The 23,838-nt window shown below is 38.1% G+C and overlaps 1 protein-coding gene across 11 annotated transcripts in view; it reads right to left on the reverse strand.

The window, feature by feature from the left end:
* Positions 1-23,838, reverse strand: part of gab1 (GRB2-associated binding protein 1) — a 178,125-nt gene that overhangs the window by 99,631 nt on the left and 54,656 nt on the right. For 5 of the 11 annotated variants that reach the window (XM_052010241.1, XM_052010246.1, XM_052010243.1 and 2 more), the window contains exon 1: positions 20,567-20,692. The exons of 4 other annotated variants lie outside the window; for them this stretch is intronic. In XM_052010241.1, coding sequence (XP_051866201.1) covers positions 20,567-20,641 — 75 coding nt within the window. In that variant the 5' untranslated portion in view covers positions 20,642-20,692. Of the gene's footprint in view, positions 1-9,666; positions 9,729-20,566; positions 20,714-23,838 lie in introns of those variants that run through there. 2 more of the 11 variants (XM_052010240.1, XM_052010249.1) reach the window with 2 other exon arrangements.

A 23,838-nucleotide genomic window follows, 5' to 3' on the forward strand; every position in this document is an offset into this window, starting at 1 on the left:
CATCAACTGAAACTGAACTAGTTGATGACTAATACTTGACCAGGGGGTATGAATCATTACCATCTCAGTTTCTCAAGTCTTTTACATGATAACTGATGAAAAAGCTCAGCGGTGTTATCACAAAAGGTATGTGTGAAAGCAAAGGATGATACCAGAAATCTCATTTCTTTTGCTAAAGCATATTATGATGGAAGTAAGGAGAATAAAAGGGGAGAAGGAAAAAGAAATCTTTGCATCTTTGGTGTGCTTCTCAAATATGGGATTAAACACATGTCCATAAAAGATTACATTGTTTAGCTTCGATGGCTGTTGTATTAATATTTTTATATTTATACTTTAATGCAGAGACGAAAGCACACCCATTTTATTGCGACAAATTCTTGCTGCTATTCCCTGCTGTCAAGTAGAGTAAGTCTAATCCTGCCTTCCAGTTTTCTTCATCTAGGCACAAGAATGCAATGCACCTGCATCCAATTTTCTGAGAGGGAAATGCTCAAACTGGGATCTCAATAAATGCCACATATTGGCCACACCTTAGATTATGACTTTGTTCTTTTTTTTAAATTTCCAATTCCATAAAAAGAACTCAACTGCTATTCACCGCATTACTCCACCCCAGTCTGGCCAAACCTCTTTCATACAGCTTATTTCTAAAGCCATTTCATAAGAGTATCTGAAATAGAGATGTTTGCATATGCACATATAATTGATGCATTTGTGCCAATTTAAAATTCTTTATTGCTTCTGTAACATCGTTCACATTTTGACCCAAGATATTCTCCATACGAATTGGTGCTTGCCACTCCTGTTACGGTGAGATACTGTGCTCATTATTATTCACATCAATCTAGATGACTCATGTTCTGCATAACTGGCATGGACAAAATAAAGAACAAAAGCAATCACAAATTAGAGAATTTAATCACTGTAAAAAAAAAGGTTCCCTGCATCAGGGAACAATGATCAATTTAATGCTAGAATAATGCTGGATGTGAGGCAGGAGAACTTACATCAGCACCCAGTTCAATCACAATACAAAAGCTTCTCTATGCTTAGTTAATTTGCAGTATGCAGTCATATAAATCATTCTTTGTTACGCACAAATATCTGGGATTTTTTTAAGAACAGATTCTATATTTAAATCTTGTGGCTTGCACTGCCACAGAAGTAGTAATGCATTAATACTTCAAGCTCTTTAGTCCTGTTAGACAAAAATAGGATAAAAATATGCTTAATTCTGTAACACTTACAATTTTACACATCTTTCATTCCCATCTCACTTCTTTTCAAAAGGGACGGTTCCCCTTCAGAACATCTTTGGTGCACTGAATCTACTTGCATTTATTTTTACTTTTTTTGTGAGCTTTCAATCTATAACTTAATATTAATGACCCCCTGTAATCTTTGCCTCCTACCCCATCCCCCTTCCCACCCCAATCCCAAGGTGGACATACACCCCACGTTTAGAACCATTGCCTCCACACAGTTTAATACAGGCTTTCAAATACAAGCTTTGAGTAACCAGTTCTTAACAATCTTCAGCTCTGAGCTAGGATTTCCACATTGTTACAGCAGGGGATGCTAATAATATGGTTTGGGTGTGACAGTATTCAGAAACACTGACATGAGCACTTAGTTGAACAGTACGCTAGTGGTGATCAGAGACTGGGGTGATGAGATTGCTTTCCTGCTGTTAAACTGCAATTTTTGCGGTTTGGCAGACTGGCGGTCATATGGTGCTTTGTCAGAATTTTCTGTTGACATTTAGCAGTTTTTAATCCCTCCTCGAATTTCTTTATGTTTGAATGGACCTCTCCCACTTCTTTTACCTGTGAATGTGGATTGCCTTTGACTTGGTGGAGAGAAGAGGCATATTAATCTTTTGGATAGGTCATCAGAATGGTGCCAAATTAGAATTGTGAAATAACTGACAAAATGCAAGAAGACATTTCTTGCATCTTAAAAAGTGGACATGGAAAAGGAAAATTATATTCAATATTTGGCATGAGATGGCTCTGAAAATCTTAAGTGATTTATACACAAAAGAGAAAGTACAGAAGTTTTTTGGGCAACAGACATGACCCCTCAGGAACAGGCTGGAGCTTTTGATCAAGAGAAAATGAGGTGGTGATCAAATTATGATAGGCTTGATACAGCAGACACAGATATTTCCATTTGTGGGCAGGACAAAAATTAGGAGAAGTGAAAATTTCAGTCACTAATAAATTCAATAAGGAATTCAGGAGAAACAATTTTTAATCAGAAGTGGTTAAAATGGGGAAAATCATTATCAATTAATGGGAATCTGGAGAAATCCAAGCTCAGCCATGGACTGTGGGTACCCCATGGTTTGCTACATAACTGCTTGCCAAATTTAAGTTCGATGTGGTCCTATATTTTAAAAACACACTAACCTACAGCAGATTGATATTCCACAAGTTACTAGTTAAGCCACAAGTGACAAACCAATTTGTTCACAATAAAGGATAACATGCTGTCTAAAACTATAAAGAATTTCAATCAAAAAAAAATACTGCTTAAGGCAGTCATGGTGGCTCAGGAATTTCTCCACACATCTTACTGTGGGATATACTGCAATGATCAGATGGATGCAATTAATATTTCTTGTGACTAAAAGTCAAAAATTAGATTCTCAACACAAGAGGACTACAAATCATTTCTCACACATGTTCACAATGCAGTCAGCAGTTAATGAGGTAAAGATATATGGAACTATAACATATTCCCCTGTAATTTAGCATCAGTGCAACTTGAAAAGCACAGATATTAACTGGACTCGTTGGGTCAACTTGGTTGAGATTGTAAATAAATTCCCTTTCTTATGTTTTTAAGAAATGAATTAAGTCACTGAAACGTCGTACACATTTCTGTAAACTGAGAAAATATTCATAAGAAATAATGCCCATGGATTTAATTCTGATTTTTGCTCCACATAGGTATTAACATTATTGTTGGATCAGGCAGGTAGTGCTCAAGACTACACCAAATTGCTTGATGGCTTTCTCTCATTTGTTTTGATGTACTACTCATCAATTTCACCTAATGTGAGTTCCTAGTCAACTGTGCACCTTGCATCTCATGAATTCTTTAACATTAGTTTGCAACAGAAAAGCAAAATCAGTTTTTTTTGAGAAAGTGCATTCAAAAGCACATGAATGCCAGCTGTTATTTTGGATTAAAGATAGAATGTTCATAATATGGGTAATTTCATCACAGCACTGCAATCTACCCAATCTTACTTACAGCATCATAAACCAAAGGCAAGTGATGACCAACAATTTTACTGCAAGTATGTCCAATTTTCAGGACTATTTCAAAATATCTACATAACTTGCAAAAGGTTCATGACAGCCTTATGCACAAGGTCAACTAGCATGCAAAGCACCTTTTTCCCCACCACATGGAACACTCTTGGTCTGAACATGGCCCATGTTTGAGCAGATAACTCCTATGAGCAAAACATTCACTTAAAAGATGGCACCAGCATCAACTGGACTTAAGTGGACCAACATAAAACTGACTTGTTGAGATATGGTGTGTCAATCCTTCTACAGGCATTATATTTGCCCATCACTTCCACATTGTGATCACTCTTGCCCACTGATTGCATCCTCAATCACCCATTTCCCCAAGCTGATTACAAACCCAAACCTCACTCCACTGATACCTGAACACAGACTTCAACATCATCATCCCCTCCCAACTGAAGCTCCAACATTCCAGAAGCAATCACTACCCCAGCCCCTATCAATCCCTAACCTTTACCATCCCCAAGCACGCTGCAACCCAGAAGCTATCCAAGTTCCTCCATCAGTTACTCTATGACGGCAGTGATGCATGCAAGGCACAATAATTTAGGTCACGCAAGTGAAATGAACACAAAAGCCTTCATACACATTTTCTGTTTTGAGTCCAGTCTTTGACCTTGAGCAATACAACTATGCTGCTGGGGACCTACACACAAACATACATAACCAATATTCCCTCCTCCCCTCCCAACACACCATCTGTACTTTTCTGGTTTATCATTCCATGAGCTGTGGGATAATTTCTAGGTAGTTGCTTTTAAGTAAAAGGTATCTCAGCTGAATCTCTCAGATCTCCAAGTATCATGGGTAAATATCTGGTAAAAGCTTCTCTAACTCTGGCTACTGAATGCTGAAAGTTTAAAACAACAAGACTTCCAGAATGTCTGTACATCAGAGGTTCCACTCCTTCATTAAATATCTTGTTTTTTTTAAAACAACAGCAAAAACCATCACCAAACCAAATTTTCACCTAAATACAAATCAAAATAGGCCAATTTACATCAAGCTGAACATTTAGCATTTTGCCAAACTCTCACATTTTAATCATTTCCAACCATAACATACAATTTATTTATAGCCTAATTAATGGAAAACAATCTTTCTATTTTTATCTCAATTTCCCCCACCTAACTTTTTTTTATTATTCCTCCCCAGTTTAAACCCTTCGCTCACAATAAATGTTTAATTCTCACAAACTCCCTTTGTCAATAACTTTTTTAATGCAATTTCTTCAGGCTGCTTTATTATTCATGCTTCACAATTTGCTTCAGTAATCTGTTTAGTTCTAATACTTACATAAATAGCATATATTTTTTGAAATCATTGGAACCTTGCCTATAAGCATCCCCCTATAAGCATCCCAACAGGGACAAATGACATTCATATTGTAAGAGTGTTTGGCGTCAACCACCTCCAATGAGAGTGCATCTACTCACGATAATCACCATCTTGGCGATCACCATGGACCAGAAACTCAACTGGACCAGCTACATCAATACAGGTCAGAGACTGGGTATCCTGCAGCAAGCGAGTCATCTCTTAACATCTCACAACCACCTAAACAAGGCACAAGTCAGGAGTTTGGTGGCATACTCTCCACCTGCTTGGATAAGTATGAATCCAGCTCCAACAATACTCAAATGTGACACCGTCCAGGACATAAGTAGCCCATTTATCTGTAACCCCATTCACTGTTTGAAACATTAATTTCCTTAACCTATTAACGACACGTTGATGCAATTGCGAAGAAGGCACGCCAGCAGCTCTACTTCATTAGGAGTTTGAGGAAATTTAGTATTTCACCAAAGACTCTTGCAAATTTCTATAGATGTACGGTGGAGAGCATTCTGACTGGTTGCATTACAGCCTGGTACGGAGGCTCTGATGTACAGGATTGCAAGAGGCTGCAGAGGGTTGTTGATTCAGCCAGCTCCATCATGGGCACAGCCCTCCCCACCATTCAGGATATCTTTATTAAGGACCCTCGCCATCCAGGATGTGCCTTCTTCTCAGTACTATGGTCAGGGAGGAGGTACAGGAGCCAGAAGACCCACAGTCAATGATCCAGGAGCAGCTGCTTCCCCTCTCATCAGATTTCTGAATGGTCCATGAACACTACCTCATTGTTCCTTTTTTTGCACTATTTTGTAATTTATAGTTTATGCCTTTGCACTGTACTGCTGCCACAAAACAACAAATTTCAAGTCAATTAAGACAATGATAAGATATCTGATTCTGATACACCCTGCCTGGAGTGTGCATCATCAACAAAATGAACTGCAGTAACTTGCCAAGGCTACTCTGACTGCACCTTCCAGACTTCCCCAAGACAGGCAAGGGTAGCAAGAGCATGATAACACCACCATCTGCAAGCTCTGTCAAATCATATCCAGTAAAGTATCCAGCTGAGACAGATAAGCATAACACATTAACTCACCCTGGGTACTTGTAAATAGAATTCAATTTTTTTGTCCATCACGTTTGAGATAGCATACGAACTAACAATTTAAAGTAGCATCCACATTGCAGTATCATATCATATCATTCTGACTTGAAAACATCACCATTCCTTCATCATTGGTGAGTCTAAATCCTGGAACTTCTTATGCAACTGCATTGTGGGGAGTACCTTCACCAAAAAGACTGTAGCTGTTCAAGATGGTGGCTTACCAGCACCTTATCAAGGGAAATTAAGGGTACACAATAAAAGCTTGCCTTGGGAGCAATATCCCCACCCTGAAAAGTGAAATATAATGATGCGATATTTTTAAAGTGACTGGACTAACCTTTGTTGGATTGGAGGTATTGGCTTTCCCAAGATCAGATTGATATACTTTCCTTTAGATTGATATACTTTCCCAAGATCAGATTGATATACTTTCCTTTAGATTTTCCTTTAGATTGATATACTTTCCTTTAGATTGAGCTTATTCGAAGCTAAATAATGAACCTCCTTGTGTTACAAAATGCATCCTGACATTTGGCGCAGTAACTAACAATGCATTAATTCAACTCAGTAAATCCACCACCATGGGCACTAACCACCACATATGTCAAAATGTGTATTTTAATGCAAGAAATTACAATGCATTTTGGCACACAATTAAACCACGGAGCTCATATCCAATTTCCAGGGTCATGGATTACAACTTACAGCAGAAATTTTTAGGCACAGTGGCACAAGGGTCAGAGCTGCAGCCAGCAGTTCCAGCATCCCATTCAATACTCTCCTCGGACATGTGGAATTTGCATTTTCTCCCTCTGACCAAATGGGTTTCCTTGGGATGCTCTGGTTTCCTGCCACATCCCAAATACATGCTGTTAGGTTAACTGGTAACTGCAAATGTCTCCTACCGTAGGTGGGTGGATCACAGCCAGGTTGACGGGAACATGAGAGAGAATAGTTTATAGGGAAGTGGGCGGACAGGGACCGATGGGATTGGTGAAAGCAAAATGGCCTCCTATATTGTAAGAATATCAAAAAGCTGAGTAAACTTTGTCCTCCCTACCCCAATAATGGAGAGATCAATTTTATGAGAGCTGGATGTAATCTTATAGGAGAGTGCACTACACAAATTTTTTTCTTGTGGTCATCAACAGTCTAAAATGCCAGCTATTTTAAAACATCAACTATTCTTGAAAGAGCCAATAGTAAACACCCAATTTTGTTACAATAGGTTCTAATAATCAAACAGTAAAACAATCTTAGTCTTGAGTATCCTTTGACTGCAGTGTTTAAAGGTTACAAAACTGTTTGAAAGAAATGATCAGTTTTCACTTAAGAAATAAAAGTGAAATGTATTGGGACTAATTTCACATTAGCCCCCTGCACTTCAATTTCATTTCAGTTCAAATTAGTGTTTGATGGGAAGAAAACAAAGAAACAAAAGAGTAAAAGACATCCCTATTTTCAATTGGCAGTAAACATAAAAGTGAATGCACCCATCCTCAGATCAGAGCAACATGTCCTAATGTACTCTGAGTTTAAGGTGGAGCTACAGTGGTGTGTGATGACGTTTTGCAGTTAAAGCAAACTGCTGATGATGACCTGGTAACGTTTAAAAACAAATTTACAACTGTATTTTCAAACTCATTTCTACAATGTGATAACAATTACTCTAATTTCCTTTTAATTCCCTCAAACGTAGCAAGAACTCATGCTGCACATAAAGACCATTCATGAACTCGTAAAAATTCAACTCTCCTTGGATTTGCTCATTACGATACAGCACAAATAGTCTCATAAATTCATGCTAATTCTTAAAAGAAAAACAAAACACTCACCCCCAACCCAATCTCCAACATTTAATTACTGTTTATACAATCACAAGATGATAGCATCAACCACAAACCACATATTAAAATCCAGCTAACTGGCAACAAACCACAGTAGTACATTAAACAACAACACAGTTATTGTTCAAGCTTTCAATATGGTACCTTAAAAATAAAAATGTACTTTTCTGATTTTGGTGACTTCATCTATAAGTCTTTGAAGTCATGATTTCCTGCTCAGTAATATTATCTCTCACTAGTATTTGTAAGTGATATAATGCAAAAATGGGAATGGCAACTTGATTATTTGTAAAAAAAAGTTTCACCAATTTGAGAAAAGACATTAAAGCTCAATCACATTCTCAGCCACTGAATTAAAAAGAGCTCCTGACCTTTGCCATTTTTCAGCTTAGGAAATCTCAGGAATAATTTGTTTACAACCCTTGTTAAGTTCTACTTAAGGAAACATTTTACAGTTAAGTTTATACATAAAAAACCACTGACAAGCTCCACACATAGTTAGCTTTCACTATCATTAATGCTTTTTATGTGATGTTGTATTAAGTAGAAAAATTGATATTGGGCAGAGAGGATCACATGTTGGAACAACATCCAGTAACATATCCAGCTGATACAGATAAGTGTAACACATTAACGCACTCTAGGTACTTGTGATGGACAAAAAAATTGAATTCTATTTACGTTTGAGGTAGCATACAAACTAACAATTTAAAGTAGCGTCCACATTGCAGAATTACAACACCTCTTAACATTTTTCCTTCCGAAAATTCAAGGTTGTGAGATCTTTTGATCTTTTTCAGTTGTGATTCCAAAACAAATGGGAAAAAAACATTTAGCAAAAGTGGTAAACTGTGCCAGAGAAAAACAAAGTTTCTTCAACCACTGTAACAGTAGTTCAGAGCACAATGGGAAACTATTTTCTGCATGTGTGACTACACAAATCTCAAATGATCAGACCATCAGGTTTTATTTTGTATGGGTTTTCCAGGAAGCTCAGTCATGCATTGAGCAAAACAAGGAAAAAACAGGCTTGCTGGAAGTTTCCACTCAGCTGGCTATCATCCTGATCATCTGTTCCTCACACACACAGAGTAGCTGAGTTTCCTGTTTTCAAAGGATTTTCACATTTGTTAGTCTCAAAGTTGCAATACAAAAATAGCCCAAAGCTCTCACCCAATTGCATCAACTAGCTTGTAGCAAAGCAGATATTCTAATAGTATCACAACAAATTCATGATTCAAGAATGAACAAAGTACACAAGTGTCTTCCACTTATTAGATTTCTAGAGTGTACACTTGACAACAGACTCTTCTCTATGCAAAGACTCAACTAATACCATTACAGTTACTGCCAAGCAAAATACTAACCAACAGAAAGCAACAAAAAAAAAAGACACCTTTGAAAACACTAGTTCATCAATAGATTGGACCACACTACAGAATCCAACTCGAAAACAAAAACTTTCAGGATAAGATGAACTGGCAGAGAAAACAGTAGGCATATTTCAAAATGCTTAAGTGCATATTAAATTTTTTTTCCCTAGTCTTGCTGTTCAAAGATTTTGCCAAGGCATAAAAGTTTCATCAAACAGATTGAAACTAACACATATAAAATCACACCAGCAATCACAGTGAACTCAAGTCTTGATCTCAAACACAGTTGTGGATACATCGTAAACTACAAAGATTTCAAAGACAATGTACAAGGAGCTTTACAGAAAATATCACAATTCTTACAAGCTTCCAACTTTGCACAAGCTTTTTATTTTTAAAAAGTCTAACCGCTACATCTCACAAATAACTGTACGCTCCACACAACAGAGTGAAAGGATTTCCACCTTTTGTGGAGAAAACTAGGGCTGGCTGACATGGCTGTAGCTGCAAGAATCACACACCAAGCCTTGGACTCTCACTTTCACACATCTCCTACTTCAGGGAAAGCTGCCTGTTAATGCTGCCCAGCCCAAAACAAAATGCAAGTCTACGTGAACGCTACGACTGAAAGTCTATCTGCAATCTGAAGTTATTTTCACCAGTTTTACCCTTTGTCGCTTGTGAATTCAGTCAATGCACCAGCTGTTCCTGCGGTTAAGCTTGCCCTGCGACATGCAATCTGGTCACTTTCCTGCCAGCTTCCCATCTTTACACCACCCTCCTCCAAAGACCTTTGACACACAGGAAGTAGACACAATGGTCTGAAAATAACAGTCACCAGCAACGGCAGCACACTCAAATCAACCATGTCTGTGTAAAAAAATAATCATTCCATCTAAAATCAGCTCAGTCCATTATCCTCGAAAGAATCACCTCAAATCATTGCTGCTCTCCCAAATGCCCAACAGAAGGTTGGTCTCCTTCCCCACTAAAACAACTTAGATGGGTAGCAACAGAAGAATTCTTAATTCAATTGTAACTTGATAGTGTTAAGTGCAATTAATTTTAAATTGTTAGGAGAAGAATGAGCAAAGAGAAATTTTGTTAAGCAGAGATCACAGAAGCATAGAATATAGTCACTGGAAGCAATTGAAGTGGAACATCTTTTAAGAAGAAACAAGATAGATACTCTAAGCAGAAGATATAGAGCTGTGAGGAATGGAGAGACAGGCAGCATCATCACTTGACTTTGTTTTGAGAGAATATTTCCGACTTACACAAACCAAGGGATATGGGCTCAGGATAAGGGGTCTACCTTCCTCAAAGTCATAAGCCATAGTCACTGTGGGTGGGACTGAACAAGTCCCATTCAAAAGCTGAAAACTGACAGTAAGGTGCCCTATTTGAATTCTGAAAAGGTCCTCACCCAAGCAGGCAATCTTTAGATTGCAGTTGTGAAAAATTCGCATGGTTTCTTCCGTGCTGTAAAGTTCTATGGAAATGTACGTAATCAAAATATCTCTATTTTAAAAATCAAGATATTTTACTGGTTCAATGCAACATTTTGCAGATTGATTGCCATCTAATGAACTCTGGCTCCCCCTGTTCTAAACTAGGCCCTCCTGTACTACAGAAGGCAACAACAAGAAGATTGGAACAATTGCACATGAAAGCACAGAATACCTTGAAGGCAGGTTGCCTTAATTACTAGGAAAACACCCTGTGAAAAGGTGCTTCCCATCATTGGTGGCACTCTGAGCAGCACATTAAATTATGGCATAACCCTTATCTGCAGAAATACATAAATAGATGAATGTTTGATGTCATTACCTGGGTGAAACGGATAACCAAATCAAGAAATACGTTTGCCTCAGTTTAGAATATATAAAACAGTAGCTAACTTGACCGAAAAGGCAACAAAAATGAACCAGTATCACAGTCTCACAAATAATGAGTTTGATTCCAGCCCAGCACTATTTAACTAGAATGCCTGCAATAAACATTACCATTATGAAGATAAAATTTAGTAGCTTACCACAGGTGTATTGCCTATGTGGTAATGGCATTATGCTAGAATTTCCATTTATCTTTCAGTTCCCTCTTCCCTAAATGACATGACATTTATGGGCTTTAACAGATGTTTATGCCACATTAAAACAAGTGCTGATATTAGTTATGCTTGAAAGAGTACAGGAAATGTAAACTACCATGAGTGTGGATTTAACAGCTTCTCACTTCAATTTACCCATTAATTTTTTTCATTGGCATTATAATAATCCAAAATGTACTGTAAGAAATTGCAATTAAAAGATGTAAAGGAAAGAAAACAGGCACATCCAGCAAGTTTACTTGCTTTGATCCTAAACTGTCACACTTATTTGAAACAACATTCCTAATGTTCCGAGCAATTACCATTAGAATTAAATCAGGATCTTCAGACAGTTGAAGGAAATTAGTACTTTCCATCTAAGTACCAACTTTGGAGAGCTGAACAAAACATTTGTTAATTTTTTAAGGATATTTTTGTTGAAGATGATTTTATGGATACATTTGTTCAGTTCACGTTTATAACTGTTTCCATCAAATTAGAATTTGAGAATTCATTCAAAACAAAGCAAACAATCAACATGTTTGTCAAAATTTAGTTGCAAAGAAACAAAGGGATAGAGGAATGGAATTGACGACATAATATTGCTCTGTTTCTACTGAGAAATTTTAGTCCAATCTTTTTTTTGTTTGTTTTTTTTTTGAAATTTTTCTGTTTAGTTTATATTGTTTATAATTTTTCTTATTGATTTGGGTTTTTTTTTCTTTTTCTTAATTTATATAATAAATCGTTTTCTTACCTTTCTCTTATATTATATTGATTTACTAAGAGATCGTTGGATCTACAGGTTTTGTTTTATATATCTTACTGTTCCTTATGATTATCTATGCCTTGATTGTTATCCAGATCTCTTTGTATTACATGTACAAACATTGATGCTATATATTAACCTGTATTAATGTGAAAACTAATAAAAAGATTGAGAAAGAAAGAAAGGAAGGAAGAAAGGAAGGAAGAAAGGAAGGAAGAAAGGAAGGAAGAAAGGAAGGAAGAAAGGAAGGAAGAAAGGAAGGAAGAAAGGAAGGAAGAAAGGAAGGAAGAAAGGAAGGAAGAAAGGAAGGAAGAAAGGAAGAAAGAAAGGAAGAAAGAAAGGAAGAAAGAAAGGAAGAAAGAAAGGAAGAAAGAAAGGAAGAAAGAAAGGAAGGAAGAAAGGAAGGAAGAAAGGAAGGAAGAAAGGAAGGAAGAAAGGAAGGAAGAAAGGAAGGAAGAAAGGAAGGAAGAAAGGAAGGAAGAAAGGAAGGAAGAAAGGAAGGAAGAAAGGAAGGAAGAAAGGAAGGAAGAAAGGAAGGAAGAAAGGAAGGAAGAAAGGAAGGAAGAAAGGAAGGAAGAAAGGAAGGAAGAAAGGAAGGAAGAAAGGAAGGAAGAAAGGAAGGAAGAAAGGAAGAAAGAAAGGAAGGAAGAAAGGAAGGAAGAAAGGAAGGAAGAAAGGAAGGAAGAAAGGAAGGAAGAAAGGAAGGAAGAAAGGAAGGAAGAAAGGAAGGAAGAAAGGAAGGAAGAAAGGAAGGAAGAAAGGAAGGAAGAAAGGAAGGAAGAAAGGAAGGAAGAAAGGAAGGAAGAAAGGAAGGAAGAAAGGAAGGAAGAAGGAAGGAAGAAAGGAAGGAAGAAAGGAAGGAAGAAAGGAAGGAAGAAAGGAAGGAAGAAAGGAAGGAAGAAAGGAAGGAAGAAAGGAAGGAAGAAAGGAAGGAAGAAAGGAAGGAAGAAAGGAAGGAAGAAAGGAAGGAAGAAAGGAAGGAAGAAAGGAAGGAAGAAAGGAAGGAAGAAAAGGAAGGAAGAAAGGAAGGAAGAAAGGAAGGAAGAAAGGAAGGAAGAAAGGAAGGAAGAAAGGAAGGAAGAAAGGAAGGAAGAAAGGAAGGAAGAAAGGAAGGAAGAAAGGAAGGAAGAAAGGAAGGAAGAAAGGAAGGAAGAAAGGAAGGAAGAAAGGAAGGAAGAAAGGAAGGAAGAAAGGAAGGAGAAAGGAAGGAAGAAAGGAAGGAAGAAGGAAGAAGGAAGAGAAAGGAAGGAAGAAAGGAAGGAAGAAAGGAAGGAAGAAAGGAAGGAAGAAAGGAAGGAAGAAAGGAAGGAAGAAGGAAGGAAGAAAGGAAGGAAGAAAGGAAGGAAGAAAGGAAGGAAGAAAGGAAGGAAGAAAGGAAGGAAGAAAGGAAGGAAGAAAGGAAGGAAGAAAGGAAGGAAGAAAGGAAGGAAGAAAGGAAGGAAGAAAGGAAGGAAGAAAGGAAGGAAGAAAGGAAGGAAGAAAGGAAGGAAGAAAGGAAGGAAGAAAGGAAGGAAGAAAGGAAGGAAGAAAGGAAGGAAGAAAGGAAGGAAGAAAGGAAGGAAGAAAGGAAGGAAGAAAGGAAGGAAGAAAGGAAGGAAGAAAGGAAGGAAGAAAGGAAGGAAGAAAGGAAGGAAGAAAGGAAGGAAGAAAGGAAGGAAGAAAGGAAGGAAGAAAGGAAGGAAGAAAGGAAGGAAGAAAGGAAGGAAGAAAGGAAGGAAGAAAGGAAGGAAGAAAGGAAGGAAGAAAGGAAGGAAGAAAGGAAGGAGAAAGGAAGGAAGAAAGGAAGGAAGAAAGGAAGGAAGAAAGGAAGGAAGAAAGGAAGGAAGAAAGGAAGGAAGAAAGGAAGGAAGAAAGGAAGGAAGAAGGAAGGAAGAAAGGAAGGAAGAAAGGAAGGAAGAAAGGAAGGAAGAAAGGAAGGAAGAAAGGAAGGAAGAAAGGAAGGAAGAAAAGGAAGGAAGAAAGGAAGGAAGAAAGGAAGGAAGAAAGGAAGGAAGAAAGGAAGGAAGAAAGGAAGGAAGAAAGGAAGGAAGAAAGGAAGGAAGAAAGGAAGGAAGAAAGGAAGGAAGAAAGGAAGGAAGAAAGGAAGGAAGAAAGGAAGGAAGAAAGGAAGGAAGAAAGGAAGGAAGAAAGGAAGGAAGAAAGGAAGGAAGAAAGGAAGGAAGAAAGGAAGGAAGAAAGGAAGGAAGAAAGGAAGGAAGAAAGGAAGGAAGAAAGGAAGGAAGAAAGGAAGGAAGAAAGGAAGGAAGAAAGGAAGGAAGAAAGGAAGGAAGAAAGGAAGGAAGAAAGGAAGGAAGAAAGGAAGGAAGAAAGGAAGGAAGAAAGGAAGGAAGAAAGGAAGGAAGAAAGGAAGGAAGAAAGGAAGGAAGAAAGGAAGGAAGAAAGGAAGGAAGAAAGGAAGGAAGAAAGGAAGGAAGAAAGGAAGGAAGAAAGGAAGGAAGAAAGGAAGGAAGAAAGGAAGGAAGAAAGGAAGGAAGAAAGGAAGGAAGAAAGGAAGGAAGAAAGGAAGGAAGAAAGGAAGGAAGAAAGGAAGGAAGAAAGGAAGGAAGAAAGGAAGGAAGAAAGGAAGGAAGAAAGGAAGGAAGAAAGGAAGGAAGAAAGGAAGGAAGAAAGGAAGGAAGAAAGGAAGGAAGAAAGGAAGGAAGAAAGGAAGGAAGAAAGGAAGGAAGAAAGGAAGGAAGAAAGGAAGGAAGAAAGGAAGGAAGAAAGGAAGGAAGAAAGGAAGGAAGAAAGGAAGGAAGAAAAGGAAGAAGAAAGGAAGGAAGAAGGAAGGAAGAAAGGAAGGAAGAAAGGAAGGAAGAAAGGAAGGAGAAGGAAGGAAGAAAGGAAGGAAGAAAGGAAGGAAGAAAGGAAGGAAGAAAGGAAGGAAGAAAGGAGGAAGAAAGGAAGGAAGAAAGGAAGGAAGAAAGGAAGGAAGAAAGGAAGGAAGAAAGGAAGGAAAGAAAGGAAGGAAAAGAAAGGAAGGAAGAAAAGGAAAGGAAGAAAGGAAGGAAGAAAGGAAGGAAGAAAGGAAGGAAGAAAGGAAGGAAGAAAGGAAGGAGAAAGGAAGGAAGAAAGGAAGGAAGAAAGAAGGAAGAAAGGAAGGAAGAAAGGAAGGAAGAAAGGAAGGAAGAAAGGAAGGAAGAAAGGAAGGAAGAAAGGAAGGAAGAAAGGAAGGAAGAAAAGGAAGGAAGAAAGGAAGGAAGAAAGGAAGGAAAGAAAGGAAGGAAGAAAAGGAAGGAAGAAAGGAAGGAAGAAAGGAAGAAGGGGATTATGAAGTTTTAACTGATCGTCTTTCCAAAGCAACTTCTTAGAAGGAAGGTAAATTTCAATATTCAAGGTCAGTCATGAAACCAAACAAACTTTTTCCACCCAGTACCAGCAGCAAGCTTTCTCAGATCACGTATGGCATGCAATGTCAAGCTTCCTTCACAGTGCCCTAAGAGTGTAACTCAAAACCCAAATTCAGATTTCCTTGGAGCTTACATAAGTGACATTTCAATCCAATGTCAAATAGGTTTTAGGCTACGGACTATTATCCCTATGAACGAAGTTCAAGAATTTTGCCTTAAGACATTTGCAAGAGGTCATCTTGGGGATACGAAGCTCAATTCAAAATATTCTCAGTTTACAGACAAATTGATTTCTCTTAATCTATGCATTAAAAAATGGTAACTTTACCATACTTACAAAAAAAATACTTGTGTTCTTGTTGTCCTTCAAACACTGTGGCTCAGTCTGTCAGAATCACAAATCAGTTGAATTTATATCTTTAAAAAGAATTGTTATAACATGATCCAGTATTGGTAGTTTTACCTCGTGTCATCACACATGCAAAATAGTTTTACAACAGCAGATTTGAGCCAAGATTCAGATCAATATTGTGCATATACAAAGAGGGGTGTGTTTTGCTTGTAGTCCAGGTCTGGTGACATCAAACACCTTACTGCACATTCAACATAAAGTTTATAAATAACAGACAAGATGCATGTACGATACTATTGTTTGTGGTAAATCAAAGAGAGTTACATTGGGGTCAATTCCCAAAACTTCACTGCTACAATAACATAAGGGTAACTGAATGTCAAATCTCTTTATTTTAATGAAGTTTCATAGTTTTTTTTCCCAGTATTAGAGGAATTGAATTTTTAACATTGCTCAATTATATTTGGATGGAATGAAATATGGTGACAAGCCAGTTTCTATTTTAGTTACATTGGAATTTTAAAGGAGTGTTTTATTATTTGTTTTTCCAAGATTCTTGTCACTACAAAATGGCTGTTGTGGTTATAACCCATTTTAGATGTATAGGAACCCATGGTGTTTTTGTACAACATTAAACATAAGAACCTGTATTTATTAATCTCAGTTCTGACTCAGGATATCAAAGTTCTTCACATCCAATTTGTTAACAGTAAGACAATACCACCACAACAAATAAGATTAGATCTCTGCTTAATAACTCTTAAAATGAACCAAAATGATCACAACTTTGGTGTCATATTTGTCCAGAGATGCAAATCTACATCAAGATCACTTACTTCTGTCCCTGTAACATGCCACAACCTCGTCTGTATCTCAGCTCAACTGTGGCTGAAAGCCTCATCCATCTCTCTGAATACTGACTGGACTTGACTTCAACACAAGGCTGCATGCTTTATCTCATTTCACCCTCGATCTTGAGGCTAATCAGAGATCTGCCATTTCCTAACCAGCACAGAGCTCAGAGCTTTACCTCCCAGATTAAGTGGCAGCCATTTGTATTCGTTGAATTTCTTCTCATATCGGACACGGAGGTTTTACCAATTACTGTTAAACTGCAAGTTTACAGATCAATCTCCACATCACAACTACAGCCTGCTAAAATGAACTGCAGAGATTCCAGACCCTCCCTTTTTGGATAATTAATAATCAAATCCTTTAAGCTTTCTTGTTCCAGAAAAAAAAGGTTCTATCTATTTTAGAACAGTAACATACTTAATCAAAAGAGCAGTACATTTACTGTATTTACATATCTACCATCAATAAGCCACTATTACAATATCATGGAGCAACATCTGAAACCAAATCTGAAAAGTTTTTCATCCTTTTTTTGAAAAACACTTGCAGGAAGACTTGACACAGTACAAACCCTCTATAACTTTAAATATGTTTAAATTTTTTTTCAACAAACAACTGTTAAAGTACATAAAAATAATTGAAATAGGAACAAAAACAGAAAAAACACAAGTCAATCACATCCGTGGGGAGGATAAACAAGTTATAAGACCATAAGACATAGGAGCAGAATTTGGCCATTCGGCCCATGTTTATGTTGTGATTTTGCTTTAAACATTTTTGGATTTAAATTGTAGGTACAACACAAATTAAAGAGCAAGAAAGGAACTGCATACAAAAACCAGAGTTGAAACCAAAAAGGAATTGGAAATGGAATGATGTTTAACAGATTATCCTGGTGCAGCAATGGAAGGAACCAGTGTTTAAATAGCTGTGGAAGTGGGAGGCTTGGGGAAATGAGACATATGGAAATTACTGCAACAGCAAGTCTTTTTGCAATTCCTCTGTACACCATCTTAAGCAGGTAAAAAAAATAGTAAAATAAAATGACAACCATCCATCTTGAAATTTGATAGTGGAAACATTAAAAGCAGCTTTGATTATTCTGCCACACTGTAACATTGCAAGTGACTGGAAGGTCAATTATGGAGCAACAGTCCTTCAACTTGTAGGTCAGGTGCACTTCACAACTTGCTTTGTAATAATTTTATAAAAGTACCTTTACAAAGTATTAGCCATGGAGAAAAACAAAGCCAGTCCAAGAGGTTCACGTGGTTTATTTTAATGCTCCATGAGTCTCATTTCCCCTTCTAATCTCATCAACGTACCACTTCTATTCCAACACAAAAATGCTGGAGGAACTCAGCGGGTCAGGCAGCATCCGTGGAGGGAAATGGACAGTCGACATTTCAGGTTGAGACCCTTCATTAGGACTGGAAAGAAAGAGCAGAGATATCCAGTATAAAAGGGTGGGGGGTGGAACGAGAGCTGGCGGGTGATAGGTGGATCCAGATGAGAGAGGGGGAGAGTGGGAACGATGCAAGAAGCTGGGAGGTGATAGGTGGAAGTGACAAAGGGCTGAAGATGGAATCTGATAGGAGAGGACAGTGCTCGATGGAATAAAAGGAAGGTGACGAGGAGGGAAACTGGAGGGAGGAATGAGTGGGTGATGGGCAGATCAAGAGGGTAGGGGAGGGGAAAGGGAAGGGGTGATGGTGTCAGTGGGATAAGAAGAAAACAAAAAGGGGGACAGTGGTTACCAGAAGTTAGACTCCACACCCTGTGTTACTATTTCTATTCCCTTCATTTTCACTGGCTAACCAGGCTCCTCCTTCAAATTCATTCATGCCATCTACCTGTGGTATCTGAGGCTCCCTGTGGTAGTGAATTTGACCATCTAAGGTTAAAGAACTTTCTGTCGAATTTCCACTTTATTAGTGACAATTCCATATTTCATGAACCCCAGGGCATGTGGCACATTTGACTTCATTGGTTGGACCAATAAGTGTGGGAGTTGGCAAGTCATGTTGCAGCTGTGGTTGGGCTGTGTTTATGGTGTTGTGCGTGGTTCTGATCATCACATTGTGGGAGAGGTGTGGGGTTTTTGAACAGGTGCAGAGGAGGTTCACCAGGATATTGCCTGGATTAGAGACTATTAGGTATAAAGAGAGGTTGGACAAACTTGCATTTTTCTTCTCTGGATCTTCGGGAGCTGAGGTGGTGACCAGATAGAAGTATATTAAATTATGAAAGGCATAAATTGGGTAAATAGTCAGAGTCTTTCTCCCCCCCCCCCCCCAGGGTGAAAATGTCAAATACTAGAGGGCATAAAAGAAGGGGAAAATTTAAAGGGGGTTTACAGGGCAAATTTGTTACACAGAGAGTGGTAGGTGCCCGGAATATGCACAGCAATGATTAAAAGGCACTTAAGCAGACACATGAACAGGCAAGCGATGCAGGAATACAAACCACGTGCAGGCACACAGGATAGGTTTAATTTGGCACTGTAGTCAGTGCAGACATGGCCTGTTCCTATGCTGTACTGTTCCATTTTCTATGCAAGTCCTAGTTCTTGTTTCAAGTAAAAGTGGAAACAACATCTCTAAACTGAAATCTGTCCATAAAAATCCCTATCAGAATCAATTTCAGTGTTTTTGCAGGAAAGCCTGTTCAACATTTCCTCATTGAAATAACCTTTCCTCTTGTGTCTTTCGAGTTTTTTTTCCCCCCACCTTCCACAATGCTCTGTGTAGATATCCTAGTTTGGATCCAAGAACTATTTTCAGGACGTGCAAAGTGGAGGCTAATCAAAGTTGAACATAATACTTCTGCTTTTCAATTCTATTCCTCTGGAAATCAATCCTAGTGGAGTGTTTATTTTTGTGAAGAAAATTACCATAGTAACTCTTAGTGATCAAAAGTATCTGTGATGTAATACATCTAGGAATACACTTCTCTACCAAGCTTCATTTAAAATGTCCTAAGACACTTTATAACAGCATTAACAAGACATGACAAAGTCACATAAGGAAACTTTGACAGACAACAAAAAGCTTGGTCAAAATACTAGGTTGTAAGGAGCATTTTAGAGAAGAAAGAGGTGCCCAGAGTTTCTGAAGGAAATTCCAAAACTTAGTGGTTAGCGCAAATGTCGAGGTTGGCACAAGAAACTGCAGATACTGGAATCTGGAGCAACAAACAAATCAGCTGGAGGAACTCAGTGGGTCAAGCAGCATCTGTGGGAAATGTCGACATTTCGGGTTTCAACTGAGTCCCACAGAAGCTGCTGGACCCACTGAGTTCCTCCAGTAGGCTGTTTGTTGGTCTCGGCTGACACTTCAGTGCAGCACTAAAGGGAGTGCTGCACTGTCAAAGGTGGTGCCTTTCTGATGAGACAGTAAACCCAGGCTCCATCAACTCTCAAGCATTGATTCAAGGGACACCAAGTTATTATTTACAGAGTAGGAGTTGATTTCTTCCCACTATTTATTCCTCAACCAATAACAACAAAACCAATTACCACATCTGTGGAAACTTGCTAGGCACAAAATGGATTGCTGCATTTTCTAGAAATAGCAGCAACACTTCAGATGGATTTCATGGATGGTAAAGTACAAAAGAAATGGAAGTCTTAAAGAAACTGAAGCATCGGCACAAATTATCAAGATAAAAATGACCAAGTTAGAATTGGAGAGGAATGAAGATTGAAGGACCGAAGGAGAAAACAGATGCGGATGAGGCTAGAGAGATTTGGGGGAAAAAATGCTTTACATGGCCAGATAATGAAACAAAAGCTGTAATTACAAACCCAAAGGAATGTATTACTATAAATAAATAGTACACTACATAATGATTTAAAGAAATGTTCTATAAAAAAACATACATCAGCTCTTCAATGAATCTGTGTTATTTCCACAGAACTTTTGCATTTAATTTTGTCACCAATACGAATTACATATACAGTTATAGTATAGGCAGAAAGTCTAAATGCCATTTCTCATATTAATTTCTTATGCAAGAAACTATTTAATATTTTTGATATTTGAAATACATAGCTGAGACTCTTGCAACTATTTTAAACCACTAAATTCTACACACTGGTGTATTTCAGAATCAAAACAGCCATTTAAAAATCAATGGACAGTTATAAATTTAGCATTAACACACAAAGTCTTACCATTATAAAATGTTCTCCTACCTGGTAAAAAGTGACTGCAAAAGATTTTCTGCTCAATACGGAAAGATTACTCATAAAAGCTACCTCAACCCATCAGAACTTCTTTATCCTCTAAGCAAGGAACAGTCCTTCTGAAGCCTCACAAAGTCTCCAGTGAGAGTGTGCATATCACTGTCACTAAAGGAGCAGCACAAAGAGCCCTACCTCTTTCAGTGCCTTTACAGCCAATCAATAAAAACAAGCATTACAAAGCAACCACTGGAAAAGCAAGCAAAGTCCAAAGGGATTTCTTACATTTTCCAGTCACCACTTAACTCTTACACCCTCTGTGCTCCACTATATACAGCTGGTGAACTTTATATTAAGCTAACAGATTAATCCAAAATTGCACTGACAATGTGGGCAAATCTGAAGTAAATATCTGAAACAAAACAATTGAGGAAAGAAACGCTTTAGTATTGAATCCAAGGTTGGAAATCAAAGTAGAGGATAAGCAACATAACTACAGGATAAGATTCCTTCCATAACAACCCACCAGGCACTCATCCTCTCAACCCGACAAGTGCCCACAAACACAATTTCTTTCCAATGATAAAACTTACTATATTTTGTTAATCAAAAATCTGAGCATGTAAATGAATCCATTTAAGAATTCTTTTCAAATATTTCATTTATTTGTTTCACCTCTATCTGAACTCTGCCACATACTTCATTCCTCCAGAACAACTCACATGGTTGACTACAAGTAGGACTAATGGGAAGATGGCCAAAACCTTCCAAAGGCAGAGCATAATTACATTTAGAGACAGAAATGGACCAGGGAAAGCTTTTAAATAAAGCAACAGAGAAATGGGACTGAGGAAGAAATGGAAATTGATAAAAGAAAGGAAAAGGCGGCAAGAATATTAAACTCAAAATCAAGGCATGCAAATCTAGAACCACCATTACTACATGTAAAAGTTAATGAATAATCTTGTGGCATGCATTTAAAATTAAATTCTCTTGAAATTAGTATCTAACGATTCATAATATCACAAAGCACAGCTGTATTCTTGATGACTCAAAAATCACTAGTCTGTCAATATTTTCTAAACAGATTTCAATTCTTGGTTTTGGAGAAAGGCATGCTTTAAAAGTGAAAGGATCTTAAATGAAGAACAAAGAAATGTACAATCACCAAATCCAGAAAGTCAACTCTGCATGAGTTGTAAACATCTGACTTCAGTTTGCATTGCGAGTAGTGTGACATAATTTCAATTCTTAAAGACATCCCAAAATAACTTCTTTAAAAACATAATTACTGAGTTGCATAAATGTTTGTTGGAAATGCTGATTAACTACAGGAAGGAATTGAGTTTCTATTCTATTTTCAGGATGCAACTTATCCTGAAACTCTTAAATTTAATAAATTATGCAATGTTTAATAATGCCACATTACTGCAATTTAACAAAGTCAAAGTCATCAGAAAGGAGAACAGAACCAAAACAGAGAGCCGAATTGCATGTTGACTTGAGGACTTAATTCCAAAAGCAACTTTATCCAGCACTTCAATCTGGAACTTGGATTTGGAATATTCAGAAGAACACCAAATCTCAAGTAATAGCAGAAAATATTGAAAACAAAATCAGCAAGCAGGTGGAATCTTTGGAAGGAAAAATGACTGATGTTTCAGGTCAAAGACCTTTTATCAGAAAGTCTTTGAACACACACACAAACATAGGCTTTGACCTGATCTGCTGAGTGCTTCCAAAAATTTGTGTTTTCATTTCATATTTCCAACATCAGCAGTTTGTTTTTTTTTACCAATTCTCAAGAGGCTTATGTTCTTATACCTCAGTTGAGTGTCAAAGTAGCTTTGGGAAAGTTTCACATTAATACTCTTGTTAAATGGAAGTTACCTTAAAGGTGGAGCAGATAACAGTCAAACCTGAAAACTACAAAATTCTATTCTAGAAGATGACAATGAACAAAAGGATGCAGCAGACTTACCACAGTATTTGCTTGCCTACTTATACAAAGTCGTCTGCTATGAAGACAGAAATTGTGGCACAAGTAACCATTCTTGTATTTCACTTTGTATCATCAAAATAGCTAACTTGATTTGCTTGTGTTGGAAAGTATCACCAGTGTTATCAAGTGATACTTAGTTACCAATAACCTAGTCACTGATGTCCAGGTCTCATCACAGCCTTCGTCCAAACATTCCAGAGGCAAGGTAGGAGGAAATGTCCTTGACACAAAGGCAATTTTTGACCAGACTGGCATTAAGGAGCCCTGGCAAAACTGAAGTCAATGGGCATCAAGGAGACAACACCCAGAAGTTGGAGTCATAGCATGCACAAAATAAGATGGTTGTGGGTGTTGGAAGTCAATCACCCCAGTCTCAAGCTATGACCTGGAGGAGTTCCTTGGTAGTGTCCCAAGCCCAATTCCTTTAGTTCCTTCAATGACAATGCAAGAAGAGGGGATACTCCCAGATAACTGCACAATATTCAACTTACTTACAACTCCGCAGCAAATAAAACAGTCCATACCTGAACGCAGCAGGACCTAGACAGCATCCAGACACAAGCTAGTAAGTGGTAAGTAACATTCACACCACGGAAGTGCCAGGCAAGAACCATCCCAACAGTGAGAGTCTAACCACATATTCCTGACATTCAATGACACCACCTTTGCAGAGTCCTCGATCAACATCCTGGGGTCACGAATGACCATTAACTCAACTGGACCAGCCACAAATATTTTGGCTGCAAGAGCAGGTTACAGGCAGGGTATCCTGCAGCAAGTAATTCATTCCCTGACACGTCAAACCCTTTCATCATCAGCAAGGCAAAAGTCACAAGAGTGATATAATACTTACTACTTGCCTAGATGAATGCAATTTCAAAAACTGAAGAGGCTTGACACCACCCAAAACAAAGCAGCCCAGCTGATTGGTGTTTAAACTTGATTGACGTTCACCATCACAGTGAAAATTTATTTGCTCCATTACTTTCACAAAATGGCTGCAGTGTGCAACATCTACAAAATACACAGCAAGTATACTCTGACATCACTTCCCTAACCCCTGACCTCTATCACCAAGCTCACCAAGGAAGACAAGGACTTCAGATGCAAGGGAACACCACCACCTGCACAGTCCTGACATCCTGACTTTGAAATATTCCACCAATTCTTCATTATTGCTGGTATAAATCCTGGAATTCCCTGTGCAACTGCACTGTGGGAGTATCTTCACTAGATGAATGGCAGAGGTCAAGAATGCAGC

This window comes from Pristis pectinata, chromosome 2 (assembly GCF_009764475.1).
Source record: "Pristis pectinata isolate sPriPec2 chromosome 2, sPriPec2.1.pri, whole genome shotgun sequence".
In the NCBI taxonomy this organism is placed as follows: Eukaryota; Metazoa; Chordata; class Chondrichthyes; order Rhinopristiformes; family Pristidae; genus Pristis; species Pristis pectinata.